Source organism: Lissotriton vulgaris, chromosome 2_2 (genome assembly GCF_964263255.1).
Source record: "Lissotriton vulgaris chromosome 2_2, aLisVul1.2, whole genome shotgun sequence".
NCBI lineage: Eukaryota > Metazoa > Chordata > Amphibia > Caudata > Salamandridae > Lissotriton > Lissotriton vulgaris.
The window spans coordinates 92,547,126-92,568,702 of NC_141688.1; the positions used below are offsets into that span (position 1 = coordinate 92,547,126).

At 44.3% G+C, this 21,577-nt stretch overlaps 1 protein-coding gene across 2 annotated transcripts in view; it reads left to right on the forward strand.

The window, feature by feature from the left end:
• The window catches only part of UBE2Q2 (ubiquitin conjugating enzyme E2 Q2), a 687,285-nt gene that overhangs the window by 183,581 nt on the left and 482,127 nt on the right, over positions 1-21,577 (forward strand). The window contains exons 3-4 of one of the 2 annotated variants that reach the window (XM_086959354.1): positions 7,766-7,870; positions 19,152-19,208. In XM_086959354.1, coding sequence (XP_086815480.1) covers positions 7,766-7,870; positions 19,152-19,208 — 162 coding nt within the window. Of the gene's footprint in view, positions 1-7,765; positions 7,871-19,151; positions 19,218-21,577 lie in introns of both variants that reach the window. The other variant, XM_086959353.1, reaches the window with a different exon arrangement.

Below are 21,577 nucleotides of genomic sequence, written 5' to 3' on the forward strand. Positions count from 1 at the left end.
CTATTGGTCTAAGCCCCTCTACTCACGAGCCAGTCCCTGCCTACCTGGCCCCTTCTATTAGTTGCTCGACTCAGCCGCCTCCCGGCCTTAATGCCTCGCCACTCTGCCCTTTATCCATTTTCTTACTTAATACGAGGTCGGCGGTTAGGCTTTGCCAGGACCTGTTTGTCCTGTTTAAGGTACAGAAGCCAGATATATTATTTCTGACCGAGACTTGGTTTAGCGAATCGTCCCTGCCCTCTCTATTGGCTACCCTTCCCCCATCCTATGTTGCCCTACGCTCAGATCGTCCGGCTGGCAAGGCGGGGGGTGGAGTGGCTATCATTGCCCGGTCTGACCTTAACATGCAACTACTCCCATCACCCCCGATTACGCCCACAGGTCATCTTGTAGTTTTTTTCCCTACTTTATCTCCCCCTCTTACCTGTTTATTGGTATATCGTCCGCCCCAGCTGTCACCTTCATTTTTGCCCTCCATACAGGATCTTTTGGCCACCTTAGTGGTCAATCATGCCTCGGTCCTTGTACTTGGGGACTTTAATTACTGGCCTACTGACGCCCAAGAATGTACCTCTTCTAAACAGTTCTCTGAACTTCTTTTGGCCTTGAACTTGGTTTCCCATGTCCAGGTTCCTACACATAAACATGGTCACGTGTTGGACCAGGTTTGGTCCCTCAATTGCTCTATTTCATCCATTTCTGTTTCCCCTTGTCTGTGGTCGGATCACTTTTTAGTTGCCTTTTGCCTCTATTACAGGTCAGTGGTGAAAGTTCCATTAGCCAAAAACACCTGGGCACGTAACTGGGGTCGTGTTGACCTCCAGTCCTTGTCATCCTCCCTACTGGACTCCTCGCCTAAGTTGACAGGCCTCTCCTCCTCATCCCAAGCCGCCACCCTTAACACCTGGCTAGCCAGGGGATGCGACTTGGTAGCTCCCTTACGTCTGATATCAACCAGACGTCCCAACGAATCCAATCGTTGGTTTAACGAGGAGTTAAAGGAGAAGAAGCTTGCTCTTAGGCGAGCGGAGAGGCTGTGGAGAATGGACTACTGTCCTACACTGAAAGTTAGATACACCATCCTCCTGGGAGAGTATAAGAGAGCTATACTCGATGTAAAGACTGCTTATTTTTCCGCCAAAATTTTGGTGGCAGAAAATAAACCCAGAGAGATTTTCTCCATAGTCCATGACCTGGCCTACTCGGACAGGGCATCCCTCAAACCCCTGCCTACTCAACATTTATGTGATTCCCTTAATTCTTATTTTTTGGATAAAATAACCAACATTAAACTAAATATTCCTCCTCCTTACCCGGCCTTTGTTGATCCTTCCCCCCCTATTGCCCGGTCTTCTCTCACTTCTATTCCACCGCTCACTGAGGAAGCGTTTCTGGCCATTCTCCCAAAAGTTAAATCGGGTTCTCCGACGGATGTTTGTCCAGCCCGCATCCTCAAACACATTTATACTGCCTGTCCTTTGCCCCCCCTTACTTTTCTTAATAATTCCTTGACACAAGGGGTGGTGACTCCTTCCCTAAAATCCGCCACTATAGTGCCTATCCTCAAGAAAACGTGGGCTGATCCTTCCGCTCCAGCCAATTATCGTCCAATTTCGCTGCTGCCCTACTTGGGCAAGGTGCTGGAGCGGCATGTAACAACGGTTTTCAGCTCCTTTATTGAGGAGAATGGCGGCTTAGCGCCCCGACAAGCAGGATTTCGACCAAGACACTCCACGGAGTCCGTTGTGGTGTCGGTCCTTAACAACCTTAGGGAGGGAGCAGACCAAAACCATCATCAGGCCCTGGTGCTCCTCGATCTCTCCGCCGCCTTCGACACGGTGGACCATTCCATCTTGTTGTCCCGTGTCGGAGTGGCGGGAATCGGGGGCTCGGCCTTGGTCTGGCTCTCCTCCTTTTAAAGGGACCGCACCCAGGCGGTCCGGCTGGGAGACTTTTCGGCTACCTCATTACCCGTCACTTGTGGTGTTCCTCAGGGCTCTTCTCTTTCCCCTCTCTTGTTTAATCTCTACATCTGTCCTTTGATTTTTGCTCTTCAGCAGCTGGAGGGCACCGTTTTTAACTATGCGGATGACCTCCAGCTTATCTTTAATCTTTCTTCCTCTTATCATTCTATTTCTAATTTGCAGTCAGTCATGGTTTTCATCAGGGACTGGATGAACCACAACCACCTAAGGTTGAACCCGGACAAGACCGAGTTGGTCCTCAAGGGTGGTTGCTCCAGTCCCTGGAATTCTCTATTTTGGCCTTCTTCTTTTGGGCCCCCTCCTTCTCCTTCTACCTCAGTCAAGACATTAGGTGTCAAACTCAATAATCAACTCACTCTTCATTCACAAGTTAGTCATGTTGTTTCTTCTTGCTTTCTCACTCTCCGCACTATTCGCACTGTTTCTCGTTTTTTTTCTTCTCTGGCACTCAAGCTGATTATGTCCGCTCTTGTTGTCTCCCGGCTGGACTACGCAAATGCCCTGTACAATGGCATTCCAGCGTATAGCCTACGGAAACTCCAGTTGGTTCAAAACCAGGCAGCCCGACTTATTCATGGCCTTTCTCGTTCGCATCACTGCACTCCTCTTCTGAAGGCACTTCATTGGTTGCCTGTTAAAGAGAGGGCCTTATTTAAGTTGGGTTGCATGGTTTTTCACTCCCGGCGGGGCTCGGCTCCCACCGTGATTTCTTCTATGATCAGGGAGTATATCCCCACTCGAGAGCTTCGCTCTTCTTCCCAATCCTTGTTGGTGGTCCCCCGCTTTAAGCGCAAGAAGTGGGGAGGGTCGAACTTTTCTACGCTGGCACCCACCTTTTGGAACTCTCTACCGGACCACCTAAGACTGGCAACACACTACCTTCCTTTTGGGAAAGACCTCAAAACTTTTCTTTTCAAACAGGCCTTTCCTTTGTGATATGCTCTCACTTCTTTTTAGGTCCACCAGTTCTTGGTATGGTGGTCACTCTCCCCCATAGGTACCCTGCCCTCCATAGCGCCAAGAAACCGCTGGTGAATGCTGCGCTTAATAAATATTTTAAATTCTAAATTCTAAGAATGTACTACAAAGCAGCAGGTGATCTATGCCCCGGATGAATAAGCTACCAAATGTCTACAGGACCATGATTCCTATAATATGAAATGAAAAAGAATTTATAAAGAGCATGGCTACCCATGGGCATCCCAGCGCTAATGAGTCAGGCTTACCAAGGAGGAGGTGGGGATTCAAGGAACCTTTGGAAAAAGGAAAGTTTTCAGTGCCTTTCGAAACTTCTGCAAGCTGGGTTCAGTGCGGAGTTTGAGGGGAAGGGATTTCCATGCTGTTGCGACGTTGACGGCAAAGCGCCGTCCGCCTTTTCGAGCTTTCTTTATTCAGGGGACATTAGCCAAGTACAGATGGTCAGATCTGAGAGCTCTGTTGGCTTTGTAGGGATCAACCAGACATCTCATGATGGGAGGGCCCTTGCCCTGAAGGGATTTGTGCATAATGCACATGGATTTAAATATAATTCTCTCCCTTATTGGCAACCAATGTAGTGCTCTAAGGGCGGGTTTAGCCGAGAGCCTGGCTGGAGATCCAGTCAGCAATCTCGCCGTTGAATTCTGAGATAGTTGAAGTCTATTTATAGTAGCCTCTGGGGCCCCCAGGTATAGGGCGTTAATATAGTCCAGTCTGGAAAGGACTACGCCTTGAACGAGGAGCTTCCTGGAGTGGGGCGGGAGGAGGGGAAGGATTTTCCGCGCCGTACGGAGTAGGCCAAAACACACGCCAGCAGTTTTCTTTGCCTGGGTTCTAAGCGAGAGATCTTGATCCAGCCTAATTCCGAGGCTTTTAATTTCATTTTTTGGGATGGGAGTCGTTCCCATGCATGTGGACCACATGGAATTGGAGATAGGTATGGTCTTATGTCTAGGAGCATAAGCTCCGTTTTATCTCCATTTAACTTAAGCAGGAAATCACTCATCCAGCCAAAGATCTCTGACAGACAGGATCGAAGATTCTCGGAGCAATGGTCAGATTGATTAAGTGAGACAACTAATTGTGTGTCGTCTGCGTAGGTGACTAATTTAATCCCGAAGGGGGAGACCATGTCTTCCAGTGGGGACATATACACATTTAAACGTGTCTGGCTCAGGGGAGAGCCCTGTGGCACACCACGCTGGAGAGGAATAGTTTTGGAGCGGGTAGTGTCTTCCGAGACCTGGAAAGTTCTATTGTTTAGAAAGGATTGTAACCAATCCAGAGCATGACTCTATCCCCGTTATTACATTTGTCAGGAGTCTCTGCAAAAGATTTCAGTCTGCTCTGGTTACTGTGCGGTCTGTGATAATTGCAGTATTGGTCTAGGTATGATGTCTTTGGAAGAGTTCTGGGCTTGGATCTACCCAACGGTCCGCATCAGATCAGCAGTATTTCGCTTTTCAAATACTGATCTACCTTCTGCCTCTTACCACATCTTAAGGACTTTGTGTTACAGAGAGTTCCTAATTAAGATTGTGACTCTGCATCTTTTAGAGCTGTTTGCCTGTATTCCTTGTAGCTTTGTATGTGCGTTGGTCTACTGCTGATTGCCCATCACACTAAGTGACTTTTTAGCTTCTTCGATTCTGACAAAGGTCTTTCTTTTATGAGCGCATTATTAAAAATTTTTGATGTTTAAGATTTTACAAAATCTTCCTTTTTAGGTCTCGTCTAGGCAGCGTGCTTGCGATGCTCTAGAAGGGGGGCCTTTAGCAATCGGTCTTCACTTTTCAAGCACTCGTGCTTCTGGCGGCATCCACCTTGCGGGAGCGAGCAGTGGCGCGCTGTTTGTAATTAAAGTGGCCGCGCCGCTAATCGCTCCTGCAAGGCGGATGCCGCCACAAGCACGAGTGAGTGCTTGAACAGTGAAAGCAGTGGTCTTCCCTCACCTCCCATGAGATGTAGCCTTGTACCTAATTTGTTGACATTTAGATGACTAAATGTTGTAACACCAGGTTCCGCACGCGATCATCATGAGTGATTAATGTTTACTAAAAACGGGATACTAAGGAACACTCGCATGTGCGATAAGAAAGGACCACCCCGTTAAATCTGTTTCACGGTCTATCTACTCGCCGTTTTCTGTTTCTAATATTCGGATCCTCCACCAGTGAGCCACTTTAGTGAAGTAGTGTGGCTCACTGGTTAGAGGCGGCAGACCCGAGAGCAGAGGACGGCCCGAGACCAGGGTTCAAATCCCGGCGCGGCAGGTTTCTGGACCAGGGTCAGCGGACTCGATAATTCTCTCGCTTCGGTGCCCACTCTGATCAGCGATCACACTCGGCAACTCTGGGCATTAGCTTGCCTCATCTTCACTAACGGCCCCACCAGACCGCCGGGGATGCCTGGTCTCACCCTGGAGATACTCATTAAGGGACCATCTCTCAGGGAAGCCAGGAAGGGTTTCGCAGCGGTCGAAGCGCCTTCGGACCCTCCGGGTAAGTAGTGCGCTATATAAATGCCTATACATTTACATTTACATTTACACATTTACTCCTTCCGCATTCTGCCAGCACCCTCCTACCCAATAGTCGTCCACCACCACCACATATACCACCACGTCCACCACCACCACATATACAACCACGTCCAACCACCACCACCACGTCTACCACCACCAGGTCTACCACCACGTCCAACCACCATCACGTCTACCACCACTACGTCTTCCACCACGCCTTCCTCCACGTTTTCCACCAACTAGTCCACCACCACGTCCACCACCACCACCCGTGACGGGTAAAGTGTCACTGGAGCGCAGGGGTAATAGGAGTATCCTTCCTGGCTGTACATGGGACATATTAGGATGCATTGCGTGCGAGAAGACTGGAATAGGGGCTAGAAGTATTACACCAGACCCAAGATACATTTTGAAGAGGTACAATGTCACAGGGGCTCCTGTAAAAGCACTTGCAGCATCTCTACCTCACATACCTGCACGGGCCACTCATGCAAAATAAGCAAATAGGTGTCGCCTTTGTGACCTTTTAAGTGTTTATCCATGCAACACTTGATGTTGTTGCAACAAGGAAATTGTGCTGGATAACTAAACACTTAGGACATAGTAGGAGATAGTCTTACAGTTCATACTTCCACACATCAGACATTCAGGTATATCTCTCACTCGTGGGAGGGCACACGACGTGGGGTAGTCTGGTTTCCCTGTTTTGATCATTAGAAACTGCAGATCTCCATAAAAAGGTGAAAAGTATTCTACAGCAAATATCAGGCGTAAAAGTCGATTGCATATTTCGTATGGACTATCAATTTGTATGCAACAATGTTTTATGATGATTCCAAGTTGATGGTGGGCCTACAGATGACACCAGATTCTTGACAATTAAAGAGCTTTGTCTGTGATGGCAACATCTGTGGGTAGCAATCAGGACAACTGAATCTGGGCAGCACGGTGTCACAAATGAAGGGTTACCAGTGTATTCCGACAAGAGCAATAAATCGGTTCGCAATGTTTTCTTGTGTTTTAGGCAGTGCCAAATCACATGGCATGAGTGAAGTGCAAATGTCAGCAGTACTTAAAAAAAAAAAAATATATATATATAGCTGCTATAAATGTAGTTGCACTAGTGTTTCCAAAACAGAACGGCTAATGAAAGGTAATACATAAGATCAACAAGACAGTAGTGCACAAAAAGCAAAGTTCATTCCATACACTTAGTTAGTTTCGTTGCAAATCTTTTATTCTCCAAAAGTCCTTTGTACATATGAAGAGAACAGCCAACGCGTTTCACCCTTCACAAGGACTTCTTTAGGGCAACGGTAAGATGACCAGAAAAATACATCAGTTTGTAAGGTCCAGCAGTTTGTTGGATAACAACACGTCCTCTGTAATGGATGTAGTCTTCACGCACGAGGCCAAATGCCAGTAAAGGATATCCTGATTTCCAAGATCCATTATGGTCCTACTCAAAATCCAATGGTGAAGAACAGAGTCTTAAGGCAAATTCAGCCTCCAGTGTGGTCAGGAATGGTACCTGTGTGATCCGTATGGGTAGAATGAGCCGTCCGTGTCCGGCAGCATTATTAGTGATGTGTGGAATGCTTTAATTAATCTGAGCTGGTAGTAATCACTCTGGGCGTCATCCCAGTCCATCGTTATTTGCACACATGCCTCCTAATTTTGGGCCCAGTGATTTGAAAATCATGTGCTACATATGAAATCTTGATTGATTTCATTCTGTCCCAGTGAATTAATTTTTGGTGTTGCAGTGCGTCAATATGTGATGGTGCTGTTGTAGCCTTAAAGTTTGTTACATTGTCAAATTAAATCTCCTTTAAGAGGCTACTGCCCTGACTTACTCACTTTTTTTCTGAATTGTTTTTCATTTTAGGCTAGAACTTGAAGGGTTTTTAAAAGAGGTCATAGTTTAACTCTTATTACAGAAAGGATTGGAATTGTCTTCACAAATGTAAACTTCGTCGTTGATTTTTAAAAAGATTTCTCTTTGACATAAATGTTTCTGAAAGACAATAGTTTATATGTTTATTTACAATGCTCATAATGGAGAACCAGGCTAACAGGGAAGTATTTTTTTGCGTTTTCATTTAGGGTATCTAAATGGTTTTGTTTGCTTTTGCTTGAAGTTGATATGTTTCCTTTAAAACTGCATATATAGTAGTTGATAACTTAAGGCCATTGTCATTGAGGTACTTACTATATGAGAGTTAAAGATACACAGCTGTTTGAAAATCAATGTAAAGCAATACTTTTGTTTTGACAGCTTCTGCAGCAACTGAAGCGATTGATATGTGACCTGTGCAGGTTATACAATCTTCCGCAGCACCCAGATGTTGAGATGCTAGATCAGCCCCTACCAACTGGCCAGGTTGGTTTGTTATTAACACTGTCCTAATAAGGTTTATAGCTTGCATGAGCACATCGATAGTATCATCCATCTTGAAATCAATCAATGAATATTCTTTAATGTTCATAAACTTGAAGTATTTCCAGCCACATATGGAGTCATTGAGTTATTTTAAATGTTTTTTTGCAAAATGTGTCACTGAAAATGTTTTTACACCCCATGCCTGCCCATAATCCATTTCTATGAGCTTTTGAAATAAATCCAGTTATAATAATAATTTAGTTTAATACAAGAGCAGGGGCTAGCAAGCTTGTTTTTAGGTATCCCCTTCTAGCACCCGAGTGTAGACTTTCCATCATCTACTTTGGAGCATAGACACATTACGTGTGACCTTTTATTGCTCAGGCTTCAGGTTCTGTTTATTTATTTTGTTTAAGCACTCTACAAGAGTGAATGTGTTTTCCAGTTGGCTCTCTCATATACTTCTCTTACCCTGTGCTTCAGCGTTTCTTTCTGTCGCCCATGGGCATCTCTCCCCAACCCCCAATCGTCCTGCAGTGCTTTTTCCTTGCCAGCTCCACATTGCCTGTTTGCCCTCTCTTGCTAGTGTTCCAATTGCCTCTGTCAGGATCCGCCTTCCACCTCGCTCTCCTGTGCTCACCATGTAGTTGCTGTCACCCAGGCATACCATGCAACATGGCTAAAAACCATTGGCAAAGCCAATATGTACAGAGGCGAGGCCTGTTGGCTTTGCTAATGCTTGTTTTTTAAAAATATTTTCCTTTTAGGGGAAAAATTCAAATTGGGTAACATAGGTAGCTTGCTCCCTATAGAGAAAAGTCACGCTGCCACTGTATGTCCAACTGCTGGCCCAGTGTGCACTCAAGCGGAGTGTCAGTTTGTCTTTTGCAAAAAGAACACTCAAAACACATTTGAGCCTTTTAGCATCTTGTGTTTTTAAATATCTCTCATTAAATCCGTTTCTTGCCTTCTCTGATGTTTTTGTACATCTTCCACTACCCACATGTTTTTGTGAAGATGGTGTTGCATATTTGCTATTTTAGTTTTTGCCAGAAAAATGTCGGTGAGTTATTTCACACATGATGCATGCATGGTATTCTCCTTTCCTTTAGTTTGGGAATGGTTTACATTGTTTCCTGTCCATATAGTGTAGGTGTTGGAGTATGGCATCTGCCAGGATACACGTTTGTTCAGCTCGTAGGAAAAACTGGGCTTGCTTGAAAGGAAAAAGCACTCTTGTTTCCGACTTAAAATACTAACATAGCAAGTGGTCCAAGTGTGGTCGTGCCATTACCTTGAAACTCACTGGCACCATTTCTGCTGTCGCCAATGGTCCATCCCAGTTTGGCAATATCACTATTATTGCTAAACGTTCATAACGTGAATGTCGAAGAGCCCTCCAAGTCTTGAGTATTGATCCGCATTTTGACATTCAGGGAGGTTTGATCATAAAATGCTATGACTTTGAGACCTTTGTCATTATTGAAGGTCAAACGTCCTTTACATCTGGAGCATGCTTAACATCACACTGCGTCATCTAGATCCCTGTAAATGCTGTGTTCATAAACAATAAAATGAGTCAAACATTCAGTTTTCTACTCTTTAAAAATCACAAAAAACAAGATAGCTGGGTTCAACAAAAATAGAGAGCTCTCCAGTGCCTGAACTAGTTTAGTTTAAAGTAGTTTATAACGTCCATCTACGGAGTTGCGAGAAAGCTGTTCTCTTCGCTGAAAAAATTCTACTGGTCAGAGTCAATTGCTGAATGGGCTGTTTAAATTAGTCTGAACTAATGCCACTAACACTTTGGCTAGTTTGCCAGCAATATTGGATTCTCAAGCCTGCTGTAACTTTATTAAGACTTTTTCTACAATACCATTTCGAATATCTGACGAGTAGCACCTTTGACAGTTAAGAGATCATCCTTACACACCCCTCCTCCTGCTGCCCTTTGATCAGTTCACATATTGGTGTTCTTTTTCAGTTATAAGCTCACTTGTTGCACTCTGTTCCTGTGTTTAGTGACTTAAACCCACTAAATGTGTGGCTGACCCACTATGGTCAGAGCTGCCTGGATGCTTAGAATCCATGCTGCTCTTCAACGTTTCTGTACTCATTTGAGGCATAGTTTCCAACTTGACTAGACAGTAGTGCTGCTTTAATCGAACGGACTGGATCCATGCCATGTAGGTTATTAAACTTTCATGCCATCACAGAGGTAATTGCCACTACTTGTAATGCTAGGTATGAGTACCTTTTTTTGTTAAAGTAGACATTCGATTTTACTGGAGTGATTATCAATCATCAGCACATCTACCTTCAACTACTGGTATGTACTGAATACAAGCCCTCCAAACCTAAATGTTAGCAAACTTCAATTTGCCAGATAAAAGCTGTCCAACTGTCTGTGGCCCTTTGTAAACATGACCAGGTCTCCTCAGCATGCCATGTACAGGACTGTCTCTGCCAAGGAATTGGTGTGGTTTAAAATAGCTTGTCTGGCCTACAAATGCTGGTGCAGAATAGCCCCCATAACAATTTTAACCCTCAGTCGTCTGCATCTGGCATAAAAGAAGTGAACATTCTGATAGATACATCTTCCTGTGGATTCCTCACCTTATGAATATCCCCTGCGCCAGCATTCCGCAGAATTTTTCCCTAGCTCTCCACGCCGATGAGGACGCCACAATGCCACGGCTCCGCTTGCGACTCCGAATGACGTCACCGGAGTCACAAGAGAGCCTCGTCTGCATGATGACGTCAGTTGCCTTTTTTTCCGCGCCGTCGACGTGTAACAGTTTTCTTGGACTCTCCATATTGTGTCGAATTACTTTTTTGTTCCTTCATATTTAACTGTTGTTGTTGAGATGGCGTCTTCGAGGGAGTGTGGGGGTCACATGTCTATTAATGGCCCCCATGAAGTTTGTTTATGGTGTTTGTCTTCCGATCACGACTTGGAAGACTGTTCCAGTTGTCAAAAGATGAACCCAAAGGCTCTAAAGGAACGGGAGGTCAAGCTTTTTATGGCAAAGGCAAGGAAAGAAGAGGACCTAAAAAATCATAGTCTAAGTCATCCACTTTGCGTGCGTCGAAGTCGAGGAAACGCAAGAAGGAGACCTGGTTCTCGGCGCCGTTCATCGAAGGGTAAGACTTCATGATCACCTTCGCTGGCTCCTAGACGTCGTCAGAAAGACTTGGTGTCTCCTTTGCCTTCGCCATTTCCTCTGGTGACTCAGAAGATATCTCCTTCATCAAAGGGCACTCTGACGCAGTCTCCGGCACTGAGGGGTTCACCTGATTCAGAGGGCTTACCTGTACAGGATGTTCCTTCTCCTGCAAACAAGATTGAACCTGTGGCTGTGCCAGTGGATCCCCCTGTTCCGCAAAAGAATGATGGATTTAACCCAGCTCTCTTGACTGGGGGTGAATGTTTTGATTTTATTCTGCATTCCGTCCATCAATTGTGTGTCTTTTGTTTTCTCGCCCTAAGTGCGCCAGGTATGCCCAGACGTGGGTCCTGGGCTCACTCTGCCACTGGAATCAAGCTATCCTGGCTGAAGAGGGGTGAAATTCCGAAACTAGTCCTAGGATGCTTGTTTCCCGTCCAGGGGGGGACCTGGCTTGGCAGTTCGGGCTGGACTGTTCCCATGAGGCACAGGGTCAAGACTGATTTGCATATTACCAGGTCTAAACTGGGGAGGCATGGTGAGCAAAAGAATGATGGATTTAACCCAGATCTCTTGACTGGGGGTGAATGTTTTGATTTGTTCTGCATTCCGTCCATCAATTGTGTGTCTTTTGTCTAAACAATCTTCATGCACATTTCCTCAGGCTCCTGCCGACAGGGACTCTTAAGAAGTTGAAGCAGTCGGCTTAAAAGGTCTTTTCATCATCTAGCATACCACTAAAATCAACGAATGCTACCTGTTTGTTGGCCGTTATATACATGCTTTGATGGATTCGGCAAAGTAATTGACGCCCAAATTGCCTGATAAAGAGCGGGAACATTTTATGAAGGTTCTGTTGGATGCTCAGGCTGCGTTCCGACAGGTTATTCAATCTGGCCTGGATACTGCAGAATCAGTGGCCAGAGTTATGAGTTCCTCCATAGTCACCAGGAGACGGGCTTGGCTTAGATCCTCTGGATTTTCCCCGGATGTTCAAGCTACCCTTCTTGATTCGCCCTTTGATGGTGTAATAAAAGAGCCACCCTCAACCACCACCATTTGAACTGACTTTAGTGTGTTATTTTACCCAAGCCAAGGTTCTTATCGGAGGAATATACATGGTCCGTCGAGAAGCCATAGCAAAGGCCTGATCAACTGATGCCGTGGCCTTGGAGCAGACTGGTACGGGCTATCATGAGAACGAGGAGCCGAGGCTTGATAGAAGCTTTATGTTCTGATTTGTATTTAGAAGGGGAGCCTCCACTGGTCTGGTGGGAGTTTGGATTCCGAGCGAGGGCAGACGTATCTATCTCGGATTGAACCCTGATTGCTGAGCTCTGATCCCCGGCTGTGTGAAGACTTCCCCGGCCAGAAGTGGGCAGTGTATGCATCAGGTGATGTATTGAGTTTTGTGGTTATTGCCATTGTGATGTGAGCCAGTGGCTGTGATCGTTTGAGGTGTTTTCTTTGTGATGTGGGATGTGCACATCCAGAGTGATCCTCTACTGTCTGTGTGTGTGTGTGTGTGTGTGTGTGTGTGTGTGTATATGTGTATATATATATATATATATATTCACTGAAAAAACCATAGGTTTCACACCAGTTATAGTTACCTGGAAATTTTACTGACATAAAACCATTGAAATTCCCACGTTATAGTTAGTTGGATTCACTATAACATGCGCGTGTAATGCACTGCTGATGACATCACATATTACATCACTCATGACATGACAAATTCAGTGAATTTAATAGGTTTTTTAAATGCTAATTCCTAACTATAACTGGTGTGAAACCTATGTTTTTTTCAGTGAATTTCAAAGTTTTCTAAAATTCTAATTCCTAACTAAAAGTCTCACTTTATAAGGAAGACTATTAGCGCTCTAGTTGGTCTTTAGAACACTCTGGTACATACTATCATTGGGCTATAGTTGCGCTACATCTGGCTGATATTTGGGCTACATTTGTATTTTTTTGTCTCTGGTGGTTGGGCTACATTGGGCTACATTTGGGCTCAAACATATATATAGCCCAATGTAGCCCAATATATATTTTTTAAAGGTTAATTTTCTTAAAAACAACTGGAGCATATATCTTGAGACATAGCAAACGCACATCGGGCTACCAGTCCTTACAATTTTTCATTATTTTATTTTTTTTGCCTTGGAGCGCTCCCGGTGCGCGCCCCGGAAAGCGTAGTATTTTGAAGCGCCCCGGTGCGCGAACCGGGAAGCGTCCCGTTAGCGCCAATAACTCGATCGTAAGGGGGACGTATCGCGTAGCCGCGCAATGTGTCTTATGACGCGCTGCGTAAACTCACCCGGAAGCGCTCTGCGGCACGGCCCGGAGCGCGTAACGTAAGCGCGCCGGAGCGCGTAACGTAAGCGCATCGGGTCATGTGACTTGAAAATAACACTTTTCATTGGTTATCATTTTTTTTTCTCCAAATAATGAAAGCCCCCTTTGTGTTCGGTACTTTTATGAATTTTAAGGAATTCGAATAAAGGTCTTTTGAACTTGAACTTGAACTTGAAAGCCCCCTCCTTTTTTCCTCATTCTTACTTTCTTCATTGAGAGAGCAAAAGCTATTTTTGAGGAAACAATGGCATCACTTGTTGCTGCAGCTGGTGCACCCCCACCACCACCCCCACCACCAAGAAAAGAAGGTCCACCACCATAGTTTCTTGGAGGACAAGAAGATGAAGAGGAGGAAGAAGAGGAGGAAGATAAACAACGAAGGCGCTTCCTCCCTGAAGAACCTAGACAAAGGCACGTTAAAGTGCACTTCATTTGGCAATTTTTTTCTTTTCCAGATGACCAAAAAAAGGTGAACGCCCCCAAAGTCACCTGTCTTATTTGTGACAAAGTTCTCTCCAGGGGCAATCCCTCAAAGAAATATTCTTTTGGTAATTTTACCATGATCTGCCACATGGAGAGGTGGCTTTTTATTCAGAAAAGGGGGTGGTGATGAACAGAGTGTCTGAAATAAGCAGACCACTCTTACCCAGTCCAAAGATCAGGGCTTGATCCATCACCGTTTTTTAGCTCACTACACCATCCCAGCTCAGAACTTGGCTATATGCAAACTAGTCTGACCCTGGCCCAGTGCATCATGGGAACAGGGCAGACCAAACTACCAAGCCAATTCTTATACTGGGAAGGAAACAAGCTACCGGGGACCGGTTTCTGGCATTTCAGCCGTCTTCGGCCCGGCTTGCTTGAATCCTGATGGTGCAATGAGCTAGGGACTCACATCTGAGTATACCCTTCCACGCTTATGGTGGACAAAAATTATTCAGAAAAGGGGGTGGTGATGAACAGAGTGTCTGAAATAAGCAGACCACTCTTACCCAGTCCAAAGATCAGGGCTTGATCCATCACCGTTTTTTAGCTCACTACACCATCCCAGCTCAGAACTTGGCTATATGCAAATTAGTCTGACCCTGGCCCAGTGCATCATGGGAACAGGGCAGACCAAACTACCAAGCCAATTCTTATACTGGGAAGGAAACAAGCTACCGGGGACCGGTTTCTGGCATTTCAGCCGTCTTCGGCCCGGCTTGCTTGAATCCTGATGGTGCAATGAGCTAGGGACTCACATCTGAGTATACCCTTCCACGCTTATGGTGGACAAAAATTATTCAGAAAAGGGGGTGGTGATGAACAGAGTGTCTGAAATAAGCAGACCACTCTTACCCAGTCCAAAGATCAGGGCTTGATCCATCACCGTTTTTTAGCTCACTACACCATCCCAGCTCAGAACTTGGCTATATGCAAATTAGTCTGACCCTGGCCCAGTGCATCATGGGAACAGGGCAGACCAAACTACCAAGCCAATTCTTATACTGGGAAGGAAACAAGCTACCGGGGACCGGTTTCTGGCATTTCAGCCGTCTTCGGCCCGGCTTGCTTGAATCCTGATGGTGCAATGAGCTAGGGACTCACATCTGAGTATACCCTTCCACGCTTATGGTGGACAAAAATTATTCAGAAAAGGGGGTGGTGATGAACAGAGTGTCTCAAATAAGCAGACCACTCTTACCCAGTCCAAAGATCAGGGCTTGATTCATCACCGTTTTTTAGCTCACTACACCATCCCAGCTCAGAACTTGGCTATATGCAAATTAGTCTGACCCTGGCCCAGTGCATCATGGGAACAGGGCAGACCAAACTACCAAGCCAATTCTTATACTGGGAAGGAAACAAGCTACCGGGGACCGGTTTCTGGCATTTCAGCCGTCTTCGGCCCGGCTTGCTTGAATCCTGATGGTGCAATGAGCTAAGGACTCACATCTGAGTATACCCTTCCACGCTTATGGTGGACAAAAATTATTCAGAAAAGGGGGTGGTGATGAACAGAGTGTCTGAAATAAGCAGACCACTCTTACCCAGTCCAAAGATCAGGGCTTGATCCATCACCGTTTTTTAGCTCACTACACCATCCCAGCTCAGAACTTGGCTGGAGCCTGCCGCATATAAATCCTCCAAAAGTGCCCCGGATCATGAGAACGCCACTCTGCAAGGATAGGAAACATTCCTTTTATTATTGCACTGAACACGATCACAGCCCCAGTTCATTTTAAAACTTCCCAACGCGTTTCATGATCCGGGGCACTTTTGGAGGATTTATATGCGGCAGGCTCCGAGCCGCAGAGAATGCACCGCCTGAGAAGCCAGGTCTAACAGGCTGTTAAGGGAGCAGCCTGCCAGTGCTAAGGATTGCCGAAAACAAACATGAAAGCAGCCCTGGAACCCACTGGAGGGCTATGAACTTAAAGAAATATGGGTTAAAAACATTATAGACATTAAAACCGGACCCGATTGAAAAGGGATTGAACCAGTACTTCTAAATCCAGCAAGCAGTTTGTAACAGAAAAATCGTGCATTGTGGGGAAAAAGCACAAACTATAAAATTGTTTGAAGTACTGTGCCGGGTTTTTGATGTGTCTCCCCATTTCCCCTGAAGAAATTGCATGAGGCAATGAAACGCGTTGGGAAGTTTTAAAATGAACTGGGGCTGTGATCGTGTTCAGTGCAATAATAAAAGGAATGTTTCCTATCCTCGCAGAGTGGATATATATATATATATATATATATATATATATATATATATATATATATATATATATATATATATATATATATATATATATATATATATATATATATATATATATATATATATATGAAAAAAATCTTCAAACAGCACACTCCCGCTGTAGAAATGAAGACACGGACCCATAGGCTGCAGTAAAGGAGATTTATTTAAAACCTCTCAGGTTACGCGTTTCGAGCAACTTGTGCTCTTGGTCACACACCGCGCACCTGGTCAGCAACAAATTTATACCCATTTTTTTACGTGATGCTCCACCTATTCTGTGAGTCACATGGTGTATAGACATAAAAAACACACTATTGTAATTTTATATACGTGCACACCAATTTAAACAAATTTAAAACAGTGAGCTGGGCACTGAAACAAAATAACTGCATGAATGCAAATACCTAGAGATATAACATAATGTGCATATAAAGTATTGAAGTCCTATGTATGATTAGTCGGTAAGTCAAAATACAAAATGAAGTATACACACCTAGAAAAATATACTATCTATATATACTCTATTCATAAGTATAAAAATATATATATACATATATATACTCTATCTCTATTTACAATCCTACATACATTATATACAAATCATGACTCCATAAATCTATACCATGGCATTAGGGACTTATCCTAGATTCATGAATCATACAAGTATGAATTAATCACGACTAAGATTTGAACATGTACATTATGCGTGCCACAACTCATATACCAAGACCCAAATGAGATTCCTACAAATAAGAACTAAAGTGATTATAATGAAAGCAATAAAAAAGAATACTAGTTGATTTCAATAACTCATTAATCAACATTACATAAAGTTTGTACAGAGAGGTAACTATTTACAGGGAACAAATGCAAATCAAGATCTATAAAAATTGAGAATCTTGACTGAATTTCTGTTAGGTGCCACATCAGCGCAATTAGGATTTTCTTATCAAGTGCCAGTTCTTACGTTCAGCAGGACCTTGAAAAGAAGGTATGAAAAAAGACCATGTATGAATACTCTCTAGATCTGATACTAGAAGTTGTTAACAGATAACCATGATGTATATGGTGATTAGCACAATTACAACAGATGATGTAAATCTTCAGTAGTATTTAACCCGTTCGGGTATTTGCTATCTAGCTCAATTATATACTCGGTTTCTCTTTTCCTTAGCAGTCTTTCTCTGTCACCTCCTCGAACGAGGGGTGCTACCACATCAATAACATAGTATGTTAGATTGGACAGATCATTGTTATGTGTGGACTTGAAGTGGCGTGCTACCGGGTAAGTACTGTCACTGTTGACTATGGCACGTAAGTGCTGCAAGATCCTGGCGTGCACCTGTAGCTTGGTGCTGCCCACATAACGAAGGCCACAGGTGCACGTCAGGACATATATTGCATACTCACTGTGACAGTTGTAGTATCCACGGATAGCTTTCTTCATGGAACTAAACGGTGTATGATAGTAAGAGGTGTTAACACCGAATTTGCACGCCCTACAAGAGGAACATTTATAAAAACCTTTCTGTTTCAACCAGGCACTGCCACTACCCAGCTCAGGGCTATTCTTGACTAGACAGTTGTGCATACTGGGAGCCCTTTTATAGGTTATGGTAGGGGCACAGGGAATTATATCACCCAAAACACTATCAGTTTGGAGGATAGGCCAGTGCTTCCTAACAATAGACCTTATTTGTCTCTCCTGTTTGCTGAATGTCAGAATTAGGCGAGGGGCAGAGTTGTCTGATATAATGTCAAAGTCGCCGTTGAGGTAGAGTCCACTAAGGCAGACTAACGAGTAGAGCAGCTGATCCTTCAAACTGCCGATCGATGTGGGTGAGTAAAGTCCCTTGGCAAGCCACGCACGAAGCGTGCCTCTTGCCAGGGACAATTCCTCTAAAATCACGCTTCCGCTCTGAGGAGAGAGAGAGGGCCCGCCGCGGTGAACCTTGCAAAATCACCGACCGGGCGGGCCCCATGCGCAGAAGCCTCATCGCAAGTTAGGGCACGAGTGAAGGTGCAGGGCAGAGCGGAGCTTCTCCTGAAGCGCTCCGACCCCGCACGTGCACCGAACTTGCACCGAACCTGAGCGAGGTGGAGATCCCTGAAGCGCTCAGACCTCGCTTGCGGAAGAGACAGGCCCCTAGAGCGCTTCGGGTATGAATCGGGAGAGGACAGTAAAACGACAAGGACGGTAAGACGTTCTACAATGAGGTGAAATCGGTTTTAAACAAGGGCAAATTTACAAAAGTTCACTCCTAGCTGGAAGGCAAAGGTTGGTTAAACAAGGCATCATGAAAAGTAAAAATACATAATCAAGACCTCAGAATAAGGGAGAATATCTCCATAAATTGCAGATCATTGGGAGGGGACGGAGAAGGGCAGAGGTGGGGATAGGACCACCATCACCCAAAAACACCTAAATACCAATATATAGTAAAAAACAGTGAATATTAGTGAAATATAACCAGAGAAGACAGTAGGCTACTTATCTGCTTGGAGCCGCATTTAAAAGAGGCAGATGGCTGCTATGTTATGTTTCTTAGCTTGTTTCAATATTCTTTTGGAACCTTTGTATTATGACTCATTCGGCTGCTTGGAACTGCATTAAAAGTCATTGCATAATGTAGCCTTTGTTGTAATGAAATTCTAAACTGGCGTTTTTATATCTACAAATGCTGCCTACCTCGGTTTGTTTTACAGTAGGGCTTTTCTTTTTTTTAAACAATGATTGTAACAGTGAATACTCTGGCACTGGTATAACTTTTGATGATTTTAATAATTCTTTTGGGGGGCATTTTGTGTCCGTTTTCATGGCATTATGATGAAGAATGACAAATCCATTGACTGATGTGGAATCACAAAATTGTACTGCTTAACCTTCCAGGATTCATAAACATTAAAAAATCTGTTAAGAAGCTAGGCCATAATTCTGGATTTAGTTTTTGTGACAGCTTCTCATTTTCAGGCTTTACTTTGCCAAATGTAAATTTGGAATGTTTTTTTTTAGAATGGAACGACGGAAGAGGTGACATCAGAAGAGGAAGAGGAGGAAGATATGGGAGAGGTAACACATGTAGGCTATCATATATTACATTTATTGAATTGCACCAAATAGATTGGATTTAGCATTTAAGCTGAGCTTGCTCAATTTGGCACCCACTCCGTATCCATTGTTAAATGCATATGAAGTAAATGTGTGCTACTTGTGTAAGGGAAGCGAAGTTTGATGGCATGACCACTAACATGGTTTTGTTTGCGTAAACACCAACTCCTATTACATTTGAACATGCAATAAGGAAAACGTTAATTAAATATGACATTTTCATAGAAGGAGGAATTTCATAGATATGCTAAGGGTGTGTATGTGTTGGAGAAAAGAGTGAACGTGAAAGGAGTGGGTGATAAAAGCAATCTTTCAAAAATAGCAGTAAACAACAATTTTTGGTGTTCAGGATATGGCAATCCCACTTCTTTTGTCTCCATCTCCTATTTTGTTCAGTGTTTCTCATTTTTGTACAATATGCATCTGGATTAGTGGCTTAAAAAGTGACTTTAAGTTTCTGCATCCATCTGTTAAGTGTGATTTCTATGGACTGGACTTGGAGGGTTGTCTCTGAGGTGCATAGAGGACCAAAATAATTTTCTAAAGTAAATTCAACAAAATCTAGATAAAGAGTTTTCATATTTTCCCCATAGAGGACGTTTCTGCTGTGGTGGCACCATACTGTATCGGAGTAGGCTCCATCTCTCGAGTAGGAGGGGCCTGTTTGTCACAGCACTGTTAGTTGGTATTTGCTCTGGACTCTAAAAGGGGCGAGGTGGGCTGTGTGCTGTCAGCACAGAGTCGGGGACTCAAGTATGAGGATTTCTCTGTGGGAGGATTGCAAAAGGAGGAGTCTTGAGTGACGTATGTGAGAGGGTTTCCATTGGAACCCTGATCCTCCTTCATGCACAGCCAGTGAAATTGAAACCTGAAAGAGTTTGTAGAAAAGTTGTTGTAGTCACTTGTTGGTCCCACCAGGCTCTAGGATAAGAGCTTGTTTGTACACAAGTAAGCTGGCTATTAGTCAAGACTGGGTGACACCAACAGGGCTATGTTTGATGACATTTTTCATCTTCGATGTTGATGTACACAGCTTTGGTGGTTGTGCGATTTTGCAAGCTTCCATGCTTGTCCCTTTGTACCTAGCTCCATTATCTGATGGTTCACTTACTGGAGGCGCTGGCAGGTGAAAAGGAACAATTCATGCTGGAATAACAAACCAACTTTCTGGTCTCCTAGTAGGCCATTCAGTCCCATTGGCTTCTCCTTGGATTAGCCACCCACCTCTGCCTTATCATTGGTGTGAACCCGTCATCATCAATCAGGTTTTCTCTATAATAGTATCTTCATCGAACCCAGCTAGCCTACAGTCATTTCTCCACATCTAGACTATCTCTGCACCAGCTAGATTTCAAAGAAGCTATGCAGGAGTTCGAAAAGATTCGTCCCCTTGGAGCATTTAAGTTGTTTTTTTCACCAGAAATTGACAGGATGTACATACAGTACCTACTAGCTCCTTGCAAAGTAGAATGGGGGGTGGCACTTCCCAGGTCATGACATTTACAAACTGGGTGTCCTCTCTTTCCCTTCAGGGCACCTACTTCATGTGCCTGACCTGAAGGAGCAGTCCCTCAGGAAATCCACATTAGCAGTGCAGGAAATAGCTTTTGGGTCTTAATGTGTGCACCCAGTCCCCCAAAAATGGTTTTAGCTCATAGAGGCACTTTTCTCAGCCTATCAGAGGCACTCCCTCTTCTAAAGAGGAGAACTGTGTGTTAATTTGTAAGTCAAGACAATATGGTGGTATCTGGCCATTTTTGGACTCCAGTGTCCTGCACAGGGGTGGCTCGTTGGCTAAGGTCTTAACGACTCCTGGCAGATCACAGCGAGCAGCTGCAAACATTTCAGTTGGAGCTCATCCTAGTTACACACATGCTTGGTTATAACCTTGGATGAGTGTAGTAATGCTCCCTAACTGTCAGTGGATGTCCTTCACTTGTCTGATCCATAGCTTTTAGAAAACATGTTCCTCACGTTCCACATAGGCACCTTGAGGAAAACTACAACAGGTCCTTTTTGTCCAAGTAACAAATTCCCCTGCACCCAATGTTAGGGGCTGAATGCATTCCTATTGATATTAAAGGATTCCTCTTGGTGCTAATACCCAGGTTAGCGATTGTCTGCACAAACATCACCACTGCCCTCTTTTACATCGGTAAGCAATGGGCACCTGTCACAAGTTCTCTGCAATCTGGCCATTTGGGTGTAGTTCTTTGGTATATGGCTCTGTAAGGAGGCTGGTCTCTTACATCAACTTAATAAAGTGAACATCCTAAGCTGGCATCAGGAGCCTTTCTGCACACCTTTGGCTTGAACCTTAAACTCGGATA